The sequence below is a fragment of the Leptodactylus fuscus genome, chromosome 1 (assembly GCF_031893055.1).
Source record: "Leptodactylus fuscus isolate aLepFus1 chromosome 1, aLepFus1.hap2, whole genome shotgun sequence".
Taxonomy (NCBI): Eukaryota; Metazoa; Chordata; class Amphibia; order Anura; family Leptodactylidae; genus Leptodactylus; species Leptodactylus fuscus.
Window position 1 is genome coordinate 66,796,668 of NC_134265.1, and position 22,198 is coordinate 66,818,865.

The 22,198-nt window shown below is 41.8% G+C and overlaps 1 protein-coding gene across 1 annotated transcript in view; it reads right to left on the reverse strand.

Annotated features, from left to right (window-relative positions):
* PCSK1 (proprotein convertase subtilisin/kexin type 1) overlaps positions 1–19,216 on the reverse strand; it is a 38,440-nt gene extending 19,224 nt beyond the window's left edge. The window contains exon 1 of the mRNA XM_075271899.1: positions 18,719–19,216. Within this exon, the coding sequence (XP_075128000.1) occupies positions 18,719–18,901 (183 nt within the window). The 5' untranslated portion in view covers positions 18,902–19,216. The remainder of the gene's footprint in view (positions 1–18,718) is intronic.
* Between the last annotated feature and the right edge of the window lie 2,982 nt (positions 19,217–22,198).

Sequence of the window (22,198 nt, forward strand, 5' to 3'; positions counted from 1 at the left end):
CTAGCCATCACCCGGGATTGAACAGCACAGCCGGCACATGGGCGACACATGGAGGCACAGCCGCAATTCCAGACAGGAATAAGATCTGTCCTGAGTTTTGCAGCCCGGATTGTCAGCCTGCACACGGGACCATGTAATTCATGGTCATGTGTGTGGACTGACAGAAATGAATGGGTCAGTGTACTATTCAGGAAAAACTTGGATATCACACTGAAAAACACCACGGTCATCTGCAAGGGGCCTTAAGGAAGACTGAGCCAACAGTTTATTTGTAATGATTCTCTATCAAATAAATGACTGATTTGGCAACTCAGCACAACCTTTTGCCTTTATATTGTTATTGTAAGGCACAAAAAAATCTGAGCACACAAATACATACAATAAATGTTAATACAAATTAACATATATATTAAAAACACATAGGAGGAGAAATAAAACCATGTGTATGAGATAAATTTCCCCAGGGATAAGCAAACTATATGTGCAAATAATAAATCAATAAGGCTATGTAAAGGGTATATGGTAATTACACAGTGTAAGGGTATACATAATAGCCAAAAAATAGCAAAACATATACTAGAGATAATGACCAATAAGGAGAAGACAGCTTATATAATGTGTCAAAGAGTCAAGCAGTCAACCCCGGAGAGAGAGAAAGGTGACTCGCTCCAGGGTTGACGGCTTGAATCTTTTGTACATTATGGAGATCGTCTTCTCCTTATTGGCCATTGTCTCTTGCCGGGGCGTAACTTGAGTGAGTGAAGAGGGTACAGTTGCACCAGGGCCCAGAAGCCTTAGGGGGCCCATAGGCACTGGCATCAGTATTGAGATTGCAGCTTCCATCTGGCCCATAATCCAAGGAGACCCACAGATTATCCTAACCACACTAAGGTGGATTAAACTCCTTAGTGCTCATAACCATCACTATCAAGAATTCACTGTAAGGATGAGGTAGGGGCCCCGGACAAAAGATTGCACCTGGGTCCAGAAGACTTTAGTTATTCCACTGGTCTCTGGTATATGTTTCACTATTTTTTGGCATAAATAATGAGAAATCTGCTGGGTCGGTGGCTTTTGCTGCATCCCAGCCTGTTCGCATGGCATCCATTTCACATTATTTGTCTTGATAATTAAAAAAAAGTCATAAATTTTTTTTTCAAAAACCTGACTTTTTCATGTCTTGCACGCCAGAAAACTGCCATAAATCTCCTACAAATATATAAATTGAACTATTCACATGTCCATTATATCAATCTCTATAATCTCCTCCTTCCACACTCATTCATTCATTGTTCATGGTGGTTTCTGTAGCATGGTTGTGTGAATAAGATAAGATAAGATAATCCTTTAATAGTCCCACAATGGGGAAATTTCAGTGATACAGTTTCATAGATGGTACAGTAGTATATAACAAGAGAGAAACACATACAAGCTCATGGAATATATCCTAAGGGTGGTCACATCTAAATCATGATATTCCTCTGAACATACCATATTTATGTGTTTGTTTTTTTTGGTCAATGAATAAAAACTGAAAGGCTAAGACTATATCGTAATAACACAGCAATTCTTGTTCATACAAATAAGTGATAATCCGGAGAGTGCGCCAGTTCCTATCATAAGCCTCACTTTAAGCATCTTAAATGCTGTAATTAAATGGCAAACACCTGTAATGGCTTGAGTAAATGGGTAACGTGGGTTGGATTGTATGACCTCGATCTCTATCTGCTTGTATAGGTTCATCCTTTTTCCTAGCCCCAGGAAAGGATGCTGATAAATTATACAGTATGTTATCTCCAAACAAAGTCATATCGCCCTCTTATTTACATAAAGCCAATTAGCCATTCCGGCCAGGTCTGACGTCATGGGTTTATGAGAGAAGAGACATTTAATGGAAAAGATACATTACTACACAATGAGCGCCATTCACACTCTGACTCATGCTGGCCGGAGGAAAGCTCATTTTGTAGAATCACTATTCCACTTCTGCTTAAGTAGCTGACAGTCTCAGACTATTCACAATCCCAATTATGTCTATTAATATAAAAATCACACCGCGCTGCTGCTTACATACATTGGCTTCACACTGGCCTAGTAGTAAAAACAGACCATAGTTCGTCTACTTAAAATTGTTCAGATCTTTATGTTTTTTTTATTTTAACAATGAACAAAAATATTTTGCAGATTAGAATTTTTTTTGCTGGAATCTGCACTTGGATTCTAATGCTTCAGTCACATAACATAATGTATAATGTCCCTCACACAGTATAATGCCCGCTAGTTCACATATACCTACTATAAGTTTGGAACCACTGAGAGCCAAGGTCTTGGGGACTGTGGCTATACACTGGTGCCAGTTTTATTTAAAATCTTATTCTCATTAATGTGAGCACAACATTCGACACAGACGTTCCAAAAATGACCGTTTTTTTGCAATAATCACAGGTTAGGACACAAAAAGGTCATCTCCACTATTGCCTACAAAAAGTAATCTCTGATCATGACCATTCAGACTACAAATTTCCCATACAATGTGGCACTAATACAGTCACAGATCACGCATCCTTAGTGTACTTGCACACTAGAGCAGATTCATCAAGTTTCTATCCCACTTTTGTGGCTCAAAATGTTGCAAACTTTGGGTTTGCGACTTGTTAAATGCCATTTGTGCAAAAATTGTAACAATTATTTTAGAGCTCAGCTCAGAACTTCTCTGGGCATGTTCTAGGTATGCTCGGGGCAAGGTTATTGGTACTGCCAAATTTATCATGAGTTAAACCAATTTTCTGGTGCGAATGATGCCTAAAACCTATGCTAGCTACAAAGTGGTGGGCACACACCCCAGCAGAGGGTGTCTCAAATAAAACAAAGAGACAGCACTGAGCAGTACATAGTGTAAAACCATAAGATATGACCAACATACATACGTGACTCAGGAAATGCTCTCACCTTAGCAGGTTGTGAATACCAGTCACAGCCACCATAAATAACACTGGAACCGATTGTACAGAGGGTTCCTCTCTGGGTGTAAAGCAGCAGCAGAATTCCGTATAACCCTAAGGTGTGTAGCAATACATTGGGACTGGGCCAAAAAACTCACAGTCTGGGTTTTGAAGATAAGAAACCGCCCTCCACCACGGAAGTATTTCCAAACAGAGCTGTCTTTCTGGTTACTTGTACACTTGAGAGAGGAATGTTTACCCTGACAAGCTTAGTGTGATAGTAAATAAAAGTTACAGTTTGGAAATACTTCCATGGTGGAGCGCGGTTCCTTGCCTTCAAAACCCAGACCGGGAGATTTTTGGTTCGGTCCAAGTGCAGAGGAGGGTGTGTCTGTCTGTTTACTTGGGCTGATGATGGGTCATCATTGGGATGATAGGCTTTCTCAGTCATCTAGTAGAAATAGGTAGAAACTGGCTTTCCTGTTTATAGTATGTTGTCGATCACATTCTAGTCCGAATCATATAACAGCATGTATCCTGGTGGGGGTGAGATGTGCCACTGGTAACAATGAAACTATATTGTGATGAACAATGACTTCTTCATGTAAAGTTAAGAGCACTGATACAAGGCCATATATAAGAGATTGGTTGGCCCAGTGTAAACATTTAAATGAAGAATCTGAATACATATTTTGTGTTAAGTCATGTTCCTAAATACTCCCATGACCTGGGATACCACCATTCTCATTCAGTTCCTTTGTGCCCCAAGAAAGTAATAATGTCTTTGTAACATCTTTGCCCGTCCGGGCTTTGGCATCATCATCCAGCCGCATGCTGCAGCGCAGGAGATGTGTTCGGTTGTGATTTATTCCTTTGGGTTCTCTTTGCACTGTCTGAACACTGCCCTATTCTTTCACCTTGGTAATTGATTTTCCACCACACCCATCTCCTTCACCTTCAGTTTTCTCTGCTCCTCTAATGGTTAATCTGGCCTTGCCCTGTGATTGACAGCCTGCCTTCCTGTCAACTCCATGGGCGGGTTCTTCCTCCCTATTTAGCCTTGGCTCCCATTCACACCAGCGCTTGCTATTGCCGTGTGCATACTTGCTCTTTACTGGCCCTGTTTTGCTTACACTATTATCCTTGACCTTTGGCTTTCCTCACTGACTATTCTTTGGACTCCGATTTGGAACTGCATCGCTCGACTGTTACCGACCCTTGGCTAGCTGACTTCCCGTTGTTGTTGTTCGTCTTGTCTGCGTTTTGTGTTTCATGTATTCAGGGAGGGAACGTCTTCATGGTTGCTGCCTATTACGTAGGATAGGGCCTGGCAATAGGAAGGGACAGTTGGGGGCGTCAGCTTAGGGCTCACTGTCTCTTGTGTCCCGTCCCAGTGTTCCCTAACACTGCCTAACAGCCTTTCTTTGTGTAACATTGTGATGATGTCTCCTTACTTCCTCAACAAAGAATGATTCCCCTAAGACCCGATTCACATCTGTGTTTGGTATTCCATCCGGGCAGTCCACCTGGGGACCCACTAAACGGAACACTGAACGCATTAAAAAAGTGGTTAGCTAAGAAACCACACTGATCCCATAGACTATAATGGGGTCCATATGGTTTCTGCTCGGTGTGTGCACAAATCATGTACTGCAAGCAGTTTTTTTTTCCACAGCATTTTTCATTGCATTTTCGCAGAGTTTTCCTCTGCAGACTTTCTGACCCCGTTATATCTATACGGAAAATGCCAACATTTCTACACATATAATTGACATGCTAATTTTCGGCTGCAGATTTTTCTCTGCAATGTGTGGATAGGATTAGCCAAAATCCCATTCACTTTTCAGGTAATGTAAAATGCAGCGTTTTTTTCAACAAGGGGTTTAGCCTAAATAATATTATTGCGGTATGTTTTATGCCTTCCTAGAACTGTTTCTCATTTAAAAAAAAAAAAAAAAGGTGCGACCGTGGCGCACATATAGAAGTGATATGTCTAGCTTACTCAGCTGTGTTATATAAATGCACCAATGAAAATTAATGTTGTTCACGTGTCCTCCTATGAGCAAAGTTCAAGCATGTTTGCCATGTCTTTCAAGAGCACAATATTCAGTTTATATTGACAAAAGACTGAAGCAAATAGACGAGGCGAACCCAAATGCAGTGTAAGGGCTGAGGGAAAGCAAGGAGGTAGCTTAGACAATTAAGTTAATGGAAAAAAACATATAATCTAGTCTAGAATGTAAAACCAGAATCTTGTGTATCTCACATGCTTGATATATCATATGGATAAAGCTTAGAATAATGTTTTGGGGTTTTATTCATTTTCATTAGAAATGCAGATATAACAGACTGAATGTGACACAATGTGTTATATGTTAATACAAGCCTGAAGCTGGGTTCACACTGCACTTCTACTGCGATTTTGTTGCAGTTGTGTTGCTGTTACTGCGCATTTCAGCAGTTAGAACCAGAGGTGAGAGACTATTAGTTACACCTGAAACTACTGCAAGTAAGAAAATTCTGTTATACAGTATGCACATACTTTGTAATTTACTATATGTCTCGGACTCCAGGACTGCATATACAAGGGACAGACTTTACATTCAGCATAGGCAAAGATATTATATATAAGGGTCTACAGGGAAATATAGGTTTTCGGATATTATTTTTAATATCCATTTTGAAAGAGAAACTGCAATTTCCGAAAGTAAAATAGAATTGAAAGAAATGTTTGAAAAATCCACAATAAATATTTTATTCTACTAAAGTTCTGAGCGACAGATTAAGCAAACAATAGTAAGATGCAATATGATGTGCTGGCGCTGGATAAATGCATGCAAAAGCAAACACTTCATTCATTGCGCAAATAGCAAGAGTACATAATTGCAAGCCAAGTAATATAAAATTATTTGACATCAACATGCACTTATTCATAGTTGCCTACCTCCGAATTCTTACCAAAATACTAATTATAATGCTATTAAATATAACGATATGGAGACAGATTGTATAAAACATATTATTTTAGATAATAAACTCTATCAACCTTAAAATATAATTTGCCTATTACTAATTCCCTATTAGTGTATCTATATACACGTATGTGCACAAACACATACCCTTAATTTAAGGCTGATTTCATAGGAATCCAATTACCCTTACCATGATCTGTAAGTGTAGGTGGAAACCTACGCAAACACAAAGCGCCGTGTATTCATCATGCAGATATATTCCCAATTGCTTTAAAGTCCATAGCCCTAGTGCTGTAAGGCCTCATGTACACAGTCAGATTGTGGCTCCATATAACCTTCAAGTCCTACAGAGTTGTATCATTCAGTAACACCAATTGACTATGGGTCCCTATTGAAGCTTTTTAAGTCTCTGCTTTTATAAGGAGATTTATATTTTATTAAATGCTATATGATGAAACTATTTTTCCAGGTGCATGGACTGTTTTTTCTCTACATAGCCTCTATTCACATAGTTCTGACGTGAAAGGCCTGTTCACCATATATCTATCAGTATATACTCCAAGCAGGCCCAGCTCTGTACACTATGCTACTTCTGCCAACTGCAACTTCTACCCTCCACTTATCGGTATGATTTTGGCTTAATGGATGTGTTCAAGAGCTGAATACTATGGTAATGGTGCACAAGCTAAAAATGTGCCAACGATTAGAGATGAGCGAACAGTGTTCTATCGAACACATGTTCGATCGGATATCAGGGTGTTCGCCATGTTCGAATCGAATCGAACACCGCGTGGTAAAGTGCGCCAAAATTCGATTCCCCTCCCACCTTCCCTGGCGCCTTTTTTGCACCAATAACAGCGCAGGGGAGGTGGGACAGGAACTACGACACCGGGGGCATTGAAAAAAATTGGAAAAAGTCATTGGCTGCCGAAATCAGGTGACCTCCATTTTAGACGAATAGTGGATTTCAAATCCGGGTCATATGAGAATGTGAACTTTGTGACTAAGAGACAGGGATAGCTGTACAGGCAGGGATAGCTAGGGATAACCTTTATTTAGGGGGGAATGTTATTAAAAATAACTTTTTGGGGCTCTATCGGGTGTGTAATTGTGATTTTTGTGAGATAAACTTTTTCCCATAGGGATGCATTGGCCAGCGCTGATTGGCCGAATTCCGTACTCTGGCCAATCAGCGCTGGTCAATGCATTCTATTAGCTTGATGAAGCAGAGTGTGCACAAGGGTTCAAGCGCACCCTCGGCTCTGATGTAGCAGAGCCGAGGCTGCACAAGGGTTCAAGCGCACCCTCGGCTCTGATGTAGGAGAGCCGAGGGTGCACTTGAACCCTTGTGCACCCTCAGCTCTGCTACATCAGAGCCGAGGGTGCGCTTGAACCCTTGTGCACACTCTGCTTCATCAAGCTAATAGAATGCATTGGCCAGCGCTGATTGGCCAATGTATTCTATTAGCCTGATGAAGTAGAGCTGAATGTGTGTGCTAAGCACACTCATTCAGCACTGCTTCATCACGCCAATACAATGCATTAGCCAGTGCTGATTGGCCAGAGTACGGAATTCGGCCAATCAGCGCTGGCCAATGCATTCTATTAGCCCGATGAAGTAGAGCTGAATGTGTGTGCTAAGCACACACATTCAGCACTGCTTCATCACGCCAATACAATGCATTAGCCAGTGCTGATTGGCCAGAGTACGGAACTCGACCAATCAGCGCTGGCTCTGCTGGAGGAGGCGGAGTCTAAGATCGCTCCACACCAGTCTCCATTCAGGTCCGACCTTAGACTCCGCCTCCTCCAGCAGAGCCAGCGCTGATTGGCCGAATTCCGTACTCTGGCCAATCAGCGCTGGCCAATGCATTCTATTAGCCCGATGAAGTAGAGCTGAATGTGTGTGCTAAGCACACACATTCAGCACTGCTTCATCACGCCAATACAATGCATTAGCCAGTGCTGATTGGCCAAAGTACGGAATTCGGCCAATCAGCGCTGGCCAATGCATTCTATTAGCCCGATGAAGTAGAGCTGAATGTGTGTGCTAAGCACACACATTCAGCACTGCTTCATCGGGCTAATAGAATGCATTGGCCAGCGCTGATTGGCCGAATTCCGTACTCTGGCCAATCAGCACTGGCCAATGCATTCTATTAGCCCGATGAAGTAGAGCTGAATGTGTGTGCTAAGCACACACATTCAGCACTGCTTCATCACGCCAATACAATGCATTAGCCAGTGCTGATTGGCCAGAGTACGGAATTCGGCCAATCAGCGCTGGCTCTGCTGGAGGAGGCGGAGTCTAAGATCGCTCCACACCAGTCTCCATTCAGGTCCGACCTTAGACTCCGCCTCCTCCGGCAGAGCCAGCGCTGATTGGCCGAAGGCTGGCCAATGCATTCCTATGCGAATGCAGAGACTTAGTAGTGCTGAGTCAGTTTTGCTCAACTACACATCTGATGCACACTCGGCACTGCTACATCAGATGTAGCAATCTGATGTAGCAGAGCCGAGGGTGCACTAGAACCCCTGTGCAAACTCAGTTCACGCTAATAGAATGCATTGGCCAGCGCTGATTGGCCAATGCATTCTATTAGCCCGATGAAGTAGAGCTGAATGTGTGTGCTAAGCACACACATTCAGCACTGCTTCATCACGCCAATACAATGCATTAGCCAGTGCTGATTGGCCAGAGTACGGAATTCGGCCAATCAGCGCTGGCTCTGCTGGAGGAGGCGGAGTCTAAGATCGCTCCACACCAGTCTCCATTCAGGTCCGACCTTAGACTCCGCCTCCTCCAGCAGAGCCAGCGCTGATTGGCCGAATTCCGTACTCTGGCCAATCAGCACTGGCTAATGCATTGTATTGGCGTGATGAAGTAGTGCTGAATGTGTGTGCTTAGCACACACATTCAGCTCTACTTCATCGGGCTAATAGAATGCATTGGCCAGCGCTGATTGGCCGAATTCCGTACTCTGGCCAATCAGCACTGGCTAATGCATTGTATTGGCGTGATGAAGCAGTGCTGAATGTGTGTGCTTAGCACACACATTCAGCTCTACTTCATCGGGCTAATAGAATGCATTGGCCAGCGCTCACCCCTGAAACTACCAATATGCTTGTCCAAGCCCTCATAATCTCCCGCTTAGACTACTGCAACACCCTTCTCCATGGACTCCCAGCAAACACCCTCGCCCCCCTCCAGTCCACTTTAAACTGCACTTAATCCACCTCACCCCCCGTTCTTCATCGGCTGCTCCCCTCTGCCAGTCCCTCGACTGACTACCTATAGCCCAGCGAATTGAGTTCAAGCTATTAACGTTAACATTGAAAGCGATCCACAACCTGGCCCCTCCATATATCTCTGAACTAATCTCACGCTACCTGCCCACACGTAACCTCAGATCCTCCAATGACCTCCTACTCCGCTCTGCTTCTCATCCGCTCCTCACACAACCGTCTCCAAGATTTCTCCCGTGCATCCCCCATACTCTGGAACTCCTTACCAAGACACTTAAGACTGACCCCCACATCACAGGCTTCAAGAAGGCCCTGAAGACTCACCAATTCAGGAAGGCCTACAACCTCCAATAACGCTATCACCGCACTGCCATCTGTACAGTCTCCCCCTCTCCTTCTGTCTCTACCCCCCTTCCCTCGCGGGCAGGGCCCTCTACCCCACCGTGCCAGTCGTTCATTGTTAGTATTATATCTACCTGTATATTTTGTGTATTGTATGTAATCCCCAAATGTAAAGCACCATTAATTAATGGTGCTATATAAATAAACAATAATAATAATAATAATAGTATATGGTTATAAGTAATCATTACAGTTGCCCATGAAAAAACTGCCAAATAACTTAAAAATGTTATCTCTGAATAACTCAGGCTTCCTGGTTTGGAACCAAACCCCTGATATTTGCAGAACCTGAAGCACTGATAGTGAAATAGTTTTGCCAAAATACTACAATGGAATATGCACAATGAAGATTATGCAATACAAAAGTCCTCTACAGAAACACCAACATCAAACATCATCTTAAAATGTATGGATCCCCACATTTCCTGCATGAACTGCATATTAAAGGGCAAAAAAATTCATAGTATCCAAAGCAGATATGCTATCTGTAATCTTAAAGATCTTTTTACACTGCCCGATATTCAGGACAATTATCAAGTGTCACTGTTATCATTTGTCCTCAATAACTGCTCTAATTGTCAATCACCAGAGGTGTGTGATCGATCCTGACGATAATCGGGGTGTGTAATCAATCCTGACGATTATTGGGGTGTGTGATCAATCCTGATGATAATTGGCGGGGGGGGGGGGGGGGGTTGTAATCAATCCTGACGATAATTGGGGTATGTAATCAATCCTGACAATAATCTGGGTGTGTGATCAATCCTGACGATAATCGGGGTGTGTAACCAATCCTGACAATAATCGGGGTGTGTGATCGATCCTGACGATAATTGGGGTGTGTAATCAATCCTGATGATAATCGGGGTGTGTGATTTTCCTAGTCAAGATCAGACTGTGTAATGCACTTACTTTTTAGGACAGATCAGTGTGCTATCACAGATTTCATCAGGTCCAATTTGTTATTTTCTTTATTTTACTACAATGGTTTGTGGTCCCAGCATTTGAGTCATACCTGCAACTGATGAAATCTTAATAGCTACATCCTTAACTGGGCTCTTAGCCCTTGTTCACACGGGGCACAGGACCACGTATTTTGGTCCTGATTCTGATGCGGGAAGCCATGTCAGAATAAGACCAAAATGCGCCTGCCGCGACTGTCACGGATTCCAACAGTTGCGGCTTCCCACTCCGGGAGTAGACCCAAATGAATGGGCCTAGTTCAGAGGGTGCTGTTGCGAGGCGGACGCCAGATCTGACTCAGCCGCGGAATCTGCCTGAAGAAAGGACAGCTTGTTTCTTTTTTTCCGTGAGCCGGAACATACCTGAAAAAAGGAAGCTAGCGGTCTACATAAACCGCGTATTTTGGTCTTGATTCTGATGTGGTAGGCCATGTTAGAATAGGACCAAAATGCAACTGCCGCTGCCTGCCCCAGCCATTTGTAAAGATCCTAGACCAGACCTCCCCTATTTAGACGCCACATAAGACACTCTTTTCATAGAAACGACAAGCCTGCTTACAGATACTATACCTTATCCTATGTGGACTCTTACATATATATCATGTCCATAAAAGAAACTTTATCATTACCCAATTTCTGTACTCCTGGCACCCACACAGTCATACACTGAATATAGTATAGTGCGCAGGTGCCAGACCTTGGTGTATGTGCAGTGTAGCTAAGGTGTATATCTTTGACTTCAGTGAACCGACACGCAGGTGCTGGGAGCGCCAAAGATGAGTGTGTTGAGACTCAATGAACTCCTATATAGGTAAGTATAAAGATATGTTTTAGTATAATGACCAGAGGAAGTTAGGAGCTTGGGGTTGTTTCGTGTTCCAAGTTGGCCTTTAAGTTTATCATCTTGAAAGAAGATTATTATTATTATTATTGTTTTTTTATATAGCACCATTAATTCCATGGCGCTTTACATTTGAGGGTTTACATACTGTAATACTACTACTAATAATAATACTAACAATGACTGGCCGGCACAGTGGTTTTTAAGCGCTTTTAGAAGTACTTAGTGGCTCTAAAGATAATTATTTTTTTTTAATCAAAGATTAATTTTTGTATAAAATAGTTGATGACTTATTTGCTCGTACTGTTTATTACTGTTGGCATAAAGCAAAGGTAGCCATAGAAGGGCAGTGATCCGGACTTTGGAGGCTATGTAATGGAAAAGCTTTTTTCCTGCTGTACTGAAAAACACAGTCAACTACACTTGTCAGTACAGGGGCATGCTACAAGAAATGTATACCAAAAACTATATTGTATTTGTTTCTTTTACATAGGAGCTTATGGACTTTGCATCTTCCTCTAAGCAAACATACCACTTAGGGCAGGTTCACACCAGCGCCCGATCTCAGTTTTGCAGGTTTCCGTTTCCTGCCCAAGAAACTGGACAGGAGACTGAAACCGGCAGGTAGTTTTCAAACCCATTCATTTGAATGGGTTTGAAAAGTGTCCGCCCGTGAGCGCCATCTGCTCTCCGCGGCGAAACTGTTTTTTTTTTTTAAAAAGACACAAAGTCAGACATGCAGGACTTTGTGTCTGGTAAAAAACAGAAAACAGAAACCTGCATAACGGAGATTGAACACTTGTGTGAACCCGCACTTAGTATACACTACTATTCATGAGAGCCTATTGGCTTTGCCACTTCATAAAATCCTTGAATATTTATCTGCATAAGAAGTCTTAATACCTTTAACAATTGCAAACATTGGGGGTTTATCTCCATGGGGGTTCATATATCAAAAATACTGTAAACCGACAGTATGATTTGAATGGGTCCTTGTAGTGACTCTCTGGACTTTTGTGGTGTTTTTAAATCATATCTCAAAGGTTGTTTAGAAATCTTTTGTATAAATGTATTTTATTGCAACAGACAAAAAGAACTATAATGGCTAGAGATGAGCGAACACTGTTCGGATCAGCTGATCCGAACAGCACGCACCCATAGAAATGAATTGGAAGCACCTGGCACGTACACTTTGCCGGCGGCTGGTCGCCGTGCCAGGTGCTTCTATTCATTTCTATGGGTGCGTGCTGTTCGGATCGGCTGATCCGAACAGTGTTCGCTCATCTCTAATAATAGCCAAATTACCCTGAAGGAAGGATCATTTGATTGATGATGACCTATCCTAAGATAGCCTAGAATATCTGTTCAAGAGGAATGTTTCGCCAGAAAAAGACCTATTTTTTTAATCAGGGTTTATATTAAACATAATTTTCAAGAATTTTTCGTGAGGGTTTTTAAAAAATGTACATGTTATTATCTATATTAAAAAATAAATAAATTCTGTAGCGTTGGTCACCAAGGCAAACAGTATGCTGAGACTTCTATAGGAGATTTCTTTGCAGCAGTGGCCTCACTTATCTACACACTGATGATCACAGCTATCATGTACATGTAGATAAGACACAGAATCTACCAGTCACAATGGAGGATTTCACAGCTTATCTAGTCCTCTCTGCACAGTGACCTCTGCACAGGTCACAGAGAATGCCACCAACAACCATGCAAATTTTATAGGACATTTCTAATAAAATCCATCAGTAGACTACAAGTTTCCAAGATATTAGGGCCCTTTCACACGGAGTTTACGCTCCGTGTGTTCTATATATGTTCTGTGTATTCTGTCCATTTTACATGTGTAAAAATACACATGTAAAATGTAGTTAGCCATTGAGTTCAATAGCTTGTTCGTATAATGCGCATCTTTTTGCGCGCCATACAAAAAGACGCGCGCAAAATGATGTGCGTCATACGAACAAGCCATTGAATTCAATGGCTAACTACATTTTACACGTGTAACATGGACAGAATACACAGAGCGTATACAGAATACACGGAGCGTAAACTCCGTGTGAAGGGGCCCTTTGAGTCTGCTGAAGGGTCTACAAGGCAAATGAAGGAGATTTCTCGCAGGTGCCATTAAATACCAACATTATCTTATATAAAGTATCAGCCTGAGGTCATGCCGTATTTGCGTAGACATTTTTACTGGAGCTTAGCCAGGCTAGCAGTCTGCTATTAGATACTATAGGACCCATCCCACATACATTATCGTAATTCTTCACACGATAAGCCACCGGCTAATCAGTCTCCATTGTCAGACCTTACAATAGGCTTTACCATTTTTCCGCAATGTCATAAAGTAAATGTATTGTTACTTCTTCTTCTGTTTATCTTCATTCACATTAAATGTGCATTCAAGTGTAACAAAGTGGCCAGATCACTGTCAAGTTTACTGTTAACTAATTCTTTGCTTTACTGCTTCAAATCTATATACAGTCTTATGAAAAAGTTTGGGCACCCCTATTAATCTTAATCATTTTTAGTTCTAAATATTTTGGTATTTGCAACAGCCATTTCAGTTTGATATATCTAATAACTGATGGACACAGTAATATTTCAGGATTGAAATGAGGTTTATTGTACTAACAGAAAATGTGCAATATGCATTAAACCAAAATTTGACCGGTGCAAAAGTATGGGCACCTCAACAGAAAAGTGACATTAATATTTAGTAGATCCTCCTTTTGCAAAGATAACAGCCTCTAGTCGCTTCCTGTAGCTTTTAATCAGTTCCTGGATCCTGGATAAAGGTATTTTGGACAAACAATTCAAGTTCAGTTAAGTTAGATGGTCGCCGAGCATGGACAGCCCGCTTCAAATCATCCCACAGATGTTCAATGATATTCAGGTCTGGGGACTGGGATGGCCATTCCAGAACATTGTAATTGTTCCTCTGCATGAATGCCTGAGGATTTGGAGCGGTGTTTTGGATCATTGTCTTGCTGAAATATCCATCCCCGGCGTAACTTCAACTTCGTCACTGATTCTTGAACATTATTCTCAAGAATCTGCTGATACTGAGTGGAATCCATGCGACTCTCAACTTTAACAAGATTCCCGATGCCGGCATTGGCCACACAGCCCCAAAGCATGATGGAACCTCCACCAAATTTTTCAGTGCTTAGCATGTGTTTTTCTTGGAATGCTGTTTCTTTTTGGACGCCATGCATAACGCCTTTTTTTATAACCAAACAACTCAATTTTTGTTTCCAAAATGAAGCTGCCTTGTCCAAATGTGCTTTTTCATACCTCAGGCAACTCTATTTGTGGCGTACGTGCAGAAACGGCTTCTTTCTCATCACTCTCCCATACAGCTTCTATTTGTGCAAAGTGCGCTGTATAGTTGACCGATGCACAGTGACACCATCTGCAGCAAGATGATGCTGCAGCTCTTTGGAGGTGGTCTGTGGATTGTCCTTGACTGTTCTCACCATTCTTCTTCTCTGCCTTTCTGATATTTTTCTTGGCCTGCCACTTCTGGGCTTAACAAGAACTGTCCCTGTGGTCTTCCATTTCCTTACTATGTTCCTCACAGTGGAAACTGACAGGTTAAATCTCTGAGACAACGTTTTGTATCCTTCCCCTGAACAACTATGTTGAACAATCTTTGTTTTCAGATCATTTGAGAGCGGGCTGTCCATGTTCGGCGACCATCAAACTTAACTGAACTTGAATTGTTTTGTAGAAAGAAATGGTCCAAAATACCTTCATCCAGGATCCAGGAACTGATTAAAAGCTACAGGAAGCGACTAGAGGCTGTTATCTTTGCAAAAGGAGGATGTACTAAATATTAATGTCACTTTTCTGTTGAGGTGCCCATATTTTTGCACCGGTCAAATTTTGGTTTAATGCATATTGCGCATTTTCTGTTAGTACAATAAACCTCATTTCAATCCTGAAATATTACTGTGTCCATCAGTTATTAGATATATCAAACTGAAATGGCTGTTGCAAACACCAAAATATTTAGAACTAAAAATGATTAAGATTAATAGGGGTGCCCAAACTTTTTCATAGGACTGTAGTTCTCTGCATAAAGGTGTCCATACACTTTACATAGTTTGTACAACTGAGAGCTCTCCTGACTCCAAAATACACTTGCATACTTAGTTTGGCTAAGACACGCATTACATTTACATTTATACGATATACATTTACATTTGAGAGAGAGGAGAAAACCATTGCTGGATACCTCAGGTTGTAGTTTTTCTCTTAAGGCAAAGGCCCCACATTGCGGAAACGCAGCTTTTTTTGTTGCAGATTTTGCTTCGGTTTTTTGAGCCAAAGCCAGTGGTGGATTGAGCAGAAGGGAGAAGTATAAGAACTTCCTATATATTTCCCATTCCTAATGTAGGCATTTTTGGCTTTGGCTCAAAAAAACGCAACAAAATCTGCAACAAAAAAAGCTGCGTTTCCGCAATGTGTGACCTTAGCCCCAGGGAACAAAAAAGATCAAGCATGATGAGAATCATCATGTCCGATCCTTTCTCCCAGTAGATAGTTGGACGGTAGTTGGCCAGATCCAGTGATGTTGTACGGTTTGTACAACTTTTCTCTTATGTATGCAAGGGTCCTCTCTCCTGATATGTCTGTTTTAATAAATAATTGTATTCCTCAGAGTAGAAACATTTCTGGATCATCTTTTCTTATAACTCTGTGCTGTGTAAGGGTATGTTCACACAGAGTTTTTTGAGGCAGAATCCGCCTCATAAAATGGCTCTCATTGAAGTCAAGTAGCAGAAAAAAGAAGCGAGCTGCCCTATCTTGCTGCAGATTCAGCGATTGACTGAGCCGCGGCCCGAGGCTGCCTCCCGAATAGGCCCATTCTTGGGGCCTAATCTGGAGCAGAATGCCGCTACTGGATGCCAGTGCTAGTCGCGCCGAAGTGTTCACATGCAGAATGCAAATTCCGCTGTGTGAACATACCCTAATTCCTCTGTGTTGTCTATATGAATAAATTGACAACTGGATTTTACCCATTGGGGGTGTATCCTTGTAAACTATGAGCTTTCCAGTCAGGACAGTCAATGTCAGAATACTTAGGTACATATGCACTTCTTTGACAGGAGAATTGTAACACCCAGTTGTCAATTTGTTCATTAATGTCTGGATTCACACTACTGCCACTGTCCACCCCGGGTTTCTGTCGTAAACCCCAGGAAACTGGACAGAGGACGGCTTGCCGGCGGTCAGCTTTAACACCCATTTATTTGAATGGGTTTTTAGAGGTGACCGGTGGTGTCCGAATGCAGCCTCTCCACCTGGAAACCATTTTTTTTTTGCACAGACACAAAGTCCTACATGCAGGATTTTGTGACCGTGCAAAAAAACCAGTTTCCAGATAGAGAGGCTGCATATGGACACCACCGGTCACCTCTAAAAACCCATTCAAATAAAAGGGTATTAAAGCTGACCGCCGGCAAGCCGTCCTCTGTCCAGTTTCCTGGGGTTTACGACAACTAATCACCACATGTCACAGAGTTCTCCATGTCACCAGCAAAGGCAATGTACAATTACAACATCTTCTAGGAAGGACCCAAAAAACATTTCTTCACATGTAAGGCCTCTTATCAGTGTTTATATTCCGTCCGGGGAAGTCTGCGTGAGGACCCCCCGCCCCCCGAACGGAATACCGAAAGCAACTGCAAGTGGTGTGCCAGAGAAAGCACACAAACCCCATAGACTATAATGGGTCTGTGTGCTTGCCGCCAGATCTCCGCAGGGATCATGCAGACAGGAATGTAGTTCACAATCTACTTTCCTGTCCGCATGACTCCTCCAGACGGAATACCAACACGGATGTGAACCAAGCATTAGCTTGTTGGACTCTTTCTATATCCAGGGATAGTCCCGCATTTTGGGTAATGTCCGACTGTTCTGGGTTTAGTAAACAAGTAACCATAATATAGTATATGCAGTACACATATAATATACAGAAGGAGGCCTGGTGTCTAACTTACATTACCTTAAGGCCTACACCAAAAAATCCTTTGTATACCCTGTCAGTCAAGTGACAGCCTCAATTCTTCCAAACCTACTGTACCCCATTTCTATCTGTATTGCTTTTTTTTTTTAATAAAGTTATTTTTTTACTCTCTTTCTACCTTATTCTTCTGTATTTTTAAGAACTCATATAGATATCGAGGAGATGAACTGTGTGGTCACCAAGAGATTTAACAGCCTGCCTCGAAAGGATGATGCATTTTAATGTAAGACCCAATGTATCGGTGCCCAGATCTCATAAAGCTAAAGTGTGTGACTCAGATGAGTAGCTCCGGCAAGCAGATGCTGGTAACAAGCACAGCCATATTGAATATGGAAAAATAATATAAGCTAGATACTTCTCCAGAGATTAATGTTAATGATGTTGACATGTGTCCTGCGAATGCTTCGTGAATTTAATTGCCTTTATAACAGGGCTGGAAAGCTGTGGGTATGAGGAGGTGCGACGCCACCTGAATGACCCCCTACCACTATATGCAATTAAAATATTCTGACTTACAGTGGCAGCTCGGAAAGCGGATGACTCACAATACACAATACACAATTCACAATGCCAAATCCTTTCTTTGTGTTGCAAACATCAGCATTACATGGAGATGTCTATATCCCTACGATGAATCTATGAAGCAACAGCATCTAAACATTCGTCTTTCCCTTACTTTGGCAATATCTTTGATTCAATTAACTTCTTGGTTGCATGCACTGTATGAAAGTATATATAAATGGAACATGTGTATACTGGCAGGTACGTAAACAGTCTCATGCAGATAAACCTTTCTAGTTCATACCGGATTTCAGAACTTATACTGAACGTTTACAGAAATCACATGTCAGTAAGTGAATGAAGAGGACATTACGGGAGTATATAATCTGCACAGGATTCTTCTATATTAAGTAGTTATATTATATAGTTAAGTATATATATTATATATATGCTCTTAAACTGGCATGCAATATGTTGTACTGTACAGAATGGCGTAAATATAGTGGACACATGGTGCTAGTAATAAGTGCAATGTCTATGAATGAATGATGTCATTTTATAAAGAGTTACACACAGCTTTACAAGATAGGGTGGTAATACGATGAGGCACATGGATCAAGAACACAGCACAGGTGTAAAGCAACAGGTCTGCGCCAGGTTCCGTAACCAAAATTTCGAAAAACGTATAATATCATTGGTTTAAATGACCATATTGATACCCCACCACCACCACAACTATGCATGATCAAATTATATGCATTTTCACAACATCTATACAGGATTAATAAAAAAAGAGTATGGCTTACCGGACCAACTAATTCGTAGCCCAGATCTCTTGCTAGTAGCTCTGCTTCTTTTGGACCACCCATGATCTCTGCAGCCCATTCATTCACATATCGCCTCTCTATGCCAGACACAAATAGTAAGCAGCATGACGACAAGATAGACACTACAGCAATGCACTTGTAAGGCCAGCATCCTCCTTCCATCTCAAACCGTATCTGTGCAATATTCAGAAAGGATACGAATGCTCTAAAAAACCTGCATCAAATAGAAAACCCTTCGCTTTTGCCTTGTTGCCTAGTGAGCAGATGTCAGGAGCAGGTTCCTCTGGTAGAGTCTATAGCTGGAAAAAAACAAAAAGAACCTTTCTCCCCATTCAATGGAAATGAGTATTTACACGTCAAAACTACGTCAAGCACACTTGCAGCGTCTTAAATGTATACGGTATTCCCAAGGGAGGAGAGATGCTAAAATAGGAAGCAGGGATTCACGTAGCTCCACTGCCCACGGAGAGATCAGTTCGTGTAATTAGACAAGGAGACGCCCACACTGAAAGAAACAGCAATATCATGCTCAAACAGGCTACAGATCAGCTGCTTCCAGTGCGAGTGTCAATATAACGCTTCACTAGCACAGCAACTGTATGCTTTCTACATCAGCCATCTATGTCCTTCATATGTTCCAATAACAGACAGACACAGCCGCAGATTAACAGCCAAGGACACACGACAAATAAAATATGATGCAACACTAAGGCTACGTTCACACATATCACATTTGCATGTTGAAAATCTTAGAATGTTTACTTCTAGGTCTGCAGAAAAATTGAAGGCGTACTCTACGATTTCTGCCATAGGCGTAATGCAGCCCCATTGAAATTTCATGCTACAAGTATGTCCCGGAAAATTTCCATTGCATGTTTATTGGGTTGCAAAACATGTAGATTATTTATGGACTTGATGCTGATTTTGTGAATTTAAAGATTAAAAAAATCATCCTGAATGTTTTTGGTGCATGTGGGGTTGCAAAAATTCACATGCAGTGCCATTATTATTTGATAGGACAAGGATTTGGGGGCAGAAGCCATGACAAAATCAGTGTCAAAACCAACATATTTGAATATAATATAACTTCCATATACAGGTAGTCCTCGACTAACGACGTTGATCCGTTCGTACGCGTCGTCGTAAACCGAATTTCGACGTAAGTCGGAAACGTACCATATGACGCCGCGTAGGAACGGATCAACATGATTTAGTGTGCAGTGGCTCGGAACCGAGGAAGACTGTACCATATACAGTACAGTACAGTTCCGAGCCGCTGCACACTAAATCACTTACTCCCAGCTAGCAAAGACGATCCTGTGGCAAATCAACGCTGGTTCTGCAGCAGGCTCGTCCTTGCTAGTCGGGAGAGCTGGCAGCTTGCTGTTACGAGCAGCTTACTTTTTCTCATAGGAATGAATTGAACAGGGTTGATTGGCCAGTGTACAGCATTCGGGAAATCAACGCTGGTTCGTCTGTGAGGAGGCGAGGACTAAGATTGAACCACAGCAGTCTCCATTGTGGTCCGATTTTAGACTCCGCCTCCTCACAGATGAGCCTCCGGCAGAACCAGCGTTGATTGACTGAATGCTGTACACTGGCCAATCAACGCTAGCCAATGCATTCCTATGAGAAAAAGTCAGCTCCCGCATAAATGCAAGCTGCTAGCACTCCCGACTAGCAAGGACCTACTCACTCATCTCTAGTCGTAACCATGAAATGTCGTAACCCGAGACCGTCGTAACCTGAGGACTACCTGTACAGTGAATATGTTATATTAGTGCTATGATAAATTTTGTGGATATGCTAGATATATAGATAGACAGGTAGATAGACAGGTAGGTAGGAAGGTAGATAGATAGATAGATAGATAGATAGATAGATAGATAGATAGATAGACAGATAGATAGATTTCATTAGCCCCAAGTGCAACGCTTCAGTTCCTATAGAACCTTTCAAAAGGTTTTGTTTTGCAAAATTGAACCTGGTGCTGCTCTCTTGTGAACTTAGAGAGGTAGATGGATAGACAGACAGAAAGACAGACAGACAGACAGACAGACAGACAGACAGACAGACAGACAGATAGATAGATAGATAGATAGATAGATACATACATACATACATACATACATACATACATACATACATAGAGACATTATTCACCGCTAAATAAAAAGATTTTATACAAATTACCAACTCAGCTCTGCTACATCTTCCAAATTAATGTCATGACTCATTCCCAATGCAGTGTGATAACATGCATAGACCTTATGATGTAATTCACACAGAAATATAGAAATGTCTCTGGAGACTCTGAGAACTGGGTACATGTGAAATAAAAAGTGATGAATTGAAGACGTGTTTTTTTAGTACTTGTCAGTAGTCTTATTAAAGAACAGCACAGTCAGGCTCTGCCAGAAATGGCTGATAACATAGAACAGTAGAATGTATTTAGTTGGAAAAGAAACCTAGATAAAAGATTTGGTGTCATTTATTTAATATCACGTATGCCAAGACCGCCTAGCTGAGGAAGGTGAGTTACTTCAGCACCAGGGCACTGGACAGCATGGCCAGCTCCTGACTGGGCTCTCGTGGGCGGCTGCAGCTGCTTGCTCTGACAATTTATGATTAAACCTTGGATCTAAAACGTGTAATATTCCAGTCATATACTCATAAATACGATGGAGATTGCAAGAGCAAGGCTCACATGTAGGAAGGCAAATGACATATGCAAGTGAGCTCAAGCCCTAATTGAGACATCACAGATCACACCACAGCATATGGATTTATTTGGATTCCTGGGTTATGTGAAGGGAGGGGGTCAGTGAGCGGAGACCTAGGACATATCTGTCTGCTCCTATATACTGTCTGAGTCATATTGAATTCTTCACACGTATGTGACGTCACAGTTTCCATTCCAATTATTTGTTCAGTGACATGTGAAGCAGGTAGCATGATGGACTGCGTCAAAGGCAGAGGTGTGTGCAATAAGAAATTCATGAGTGGTCATCTGGAAGACCTGTCTTCTTATTGTATGACACGTACATGTTTATATTGAATTCCTGTATTGATAATGGAAACATCTTCACTGATTCGATCTCTATGGGATTCTATCTGTATAAATTCTTCATAGTTATAACGCAACTATCATTAAACAGGAAATTTGTTTTCTTTCTATAGAAAAGAATCTGTCTTGCGATGAGCTGTGTACTATACCAGGACAGATTAATATCCAGAGACATAACCTGAACCATAACATGAACGTGTGCTGACTATATTTTTCATGGCTTGCACAACGACCCATTATTTTATATGGCCCCATACACATGTATTTTTATGAGGCCAGCCATAAGCCCAGTGCAAAATTCAGGACAGGTCATACTCCTGTCTGTTTTGCACCCCAAGCTCATTACTAGAGATAGGCTTAAAATTTAGTTTATAACGCTGTCAGGACTGCAA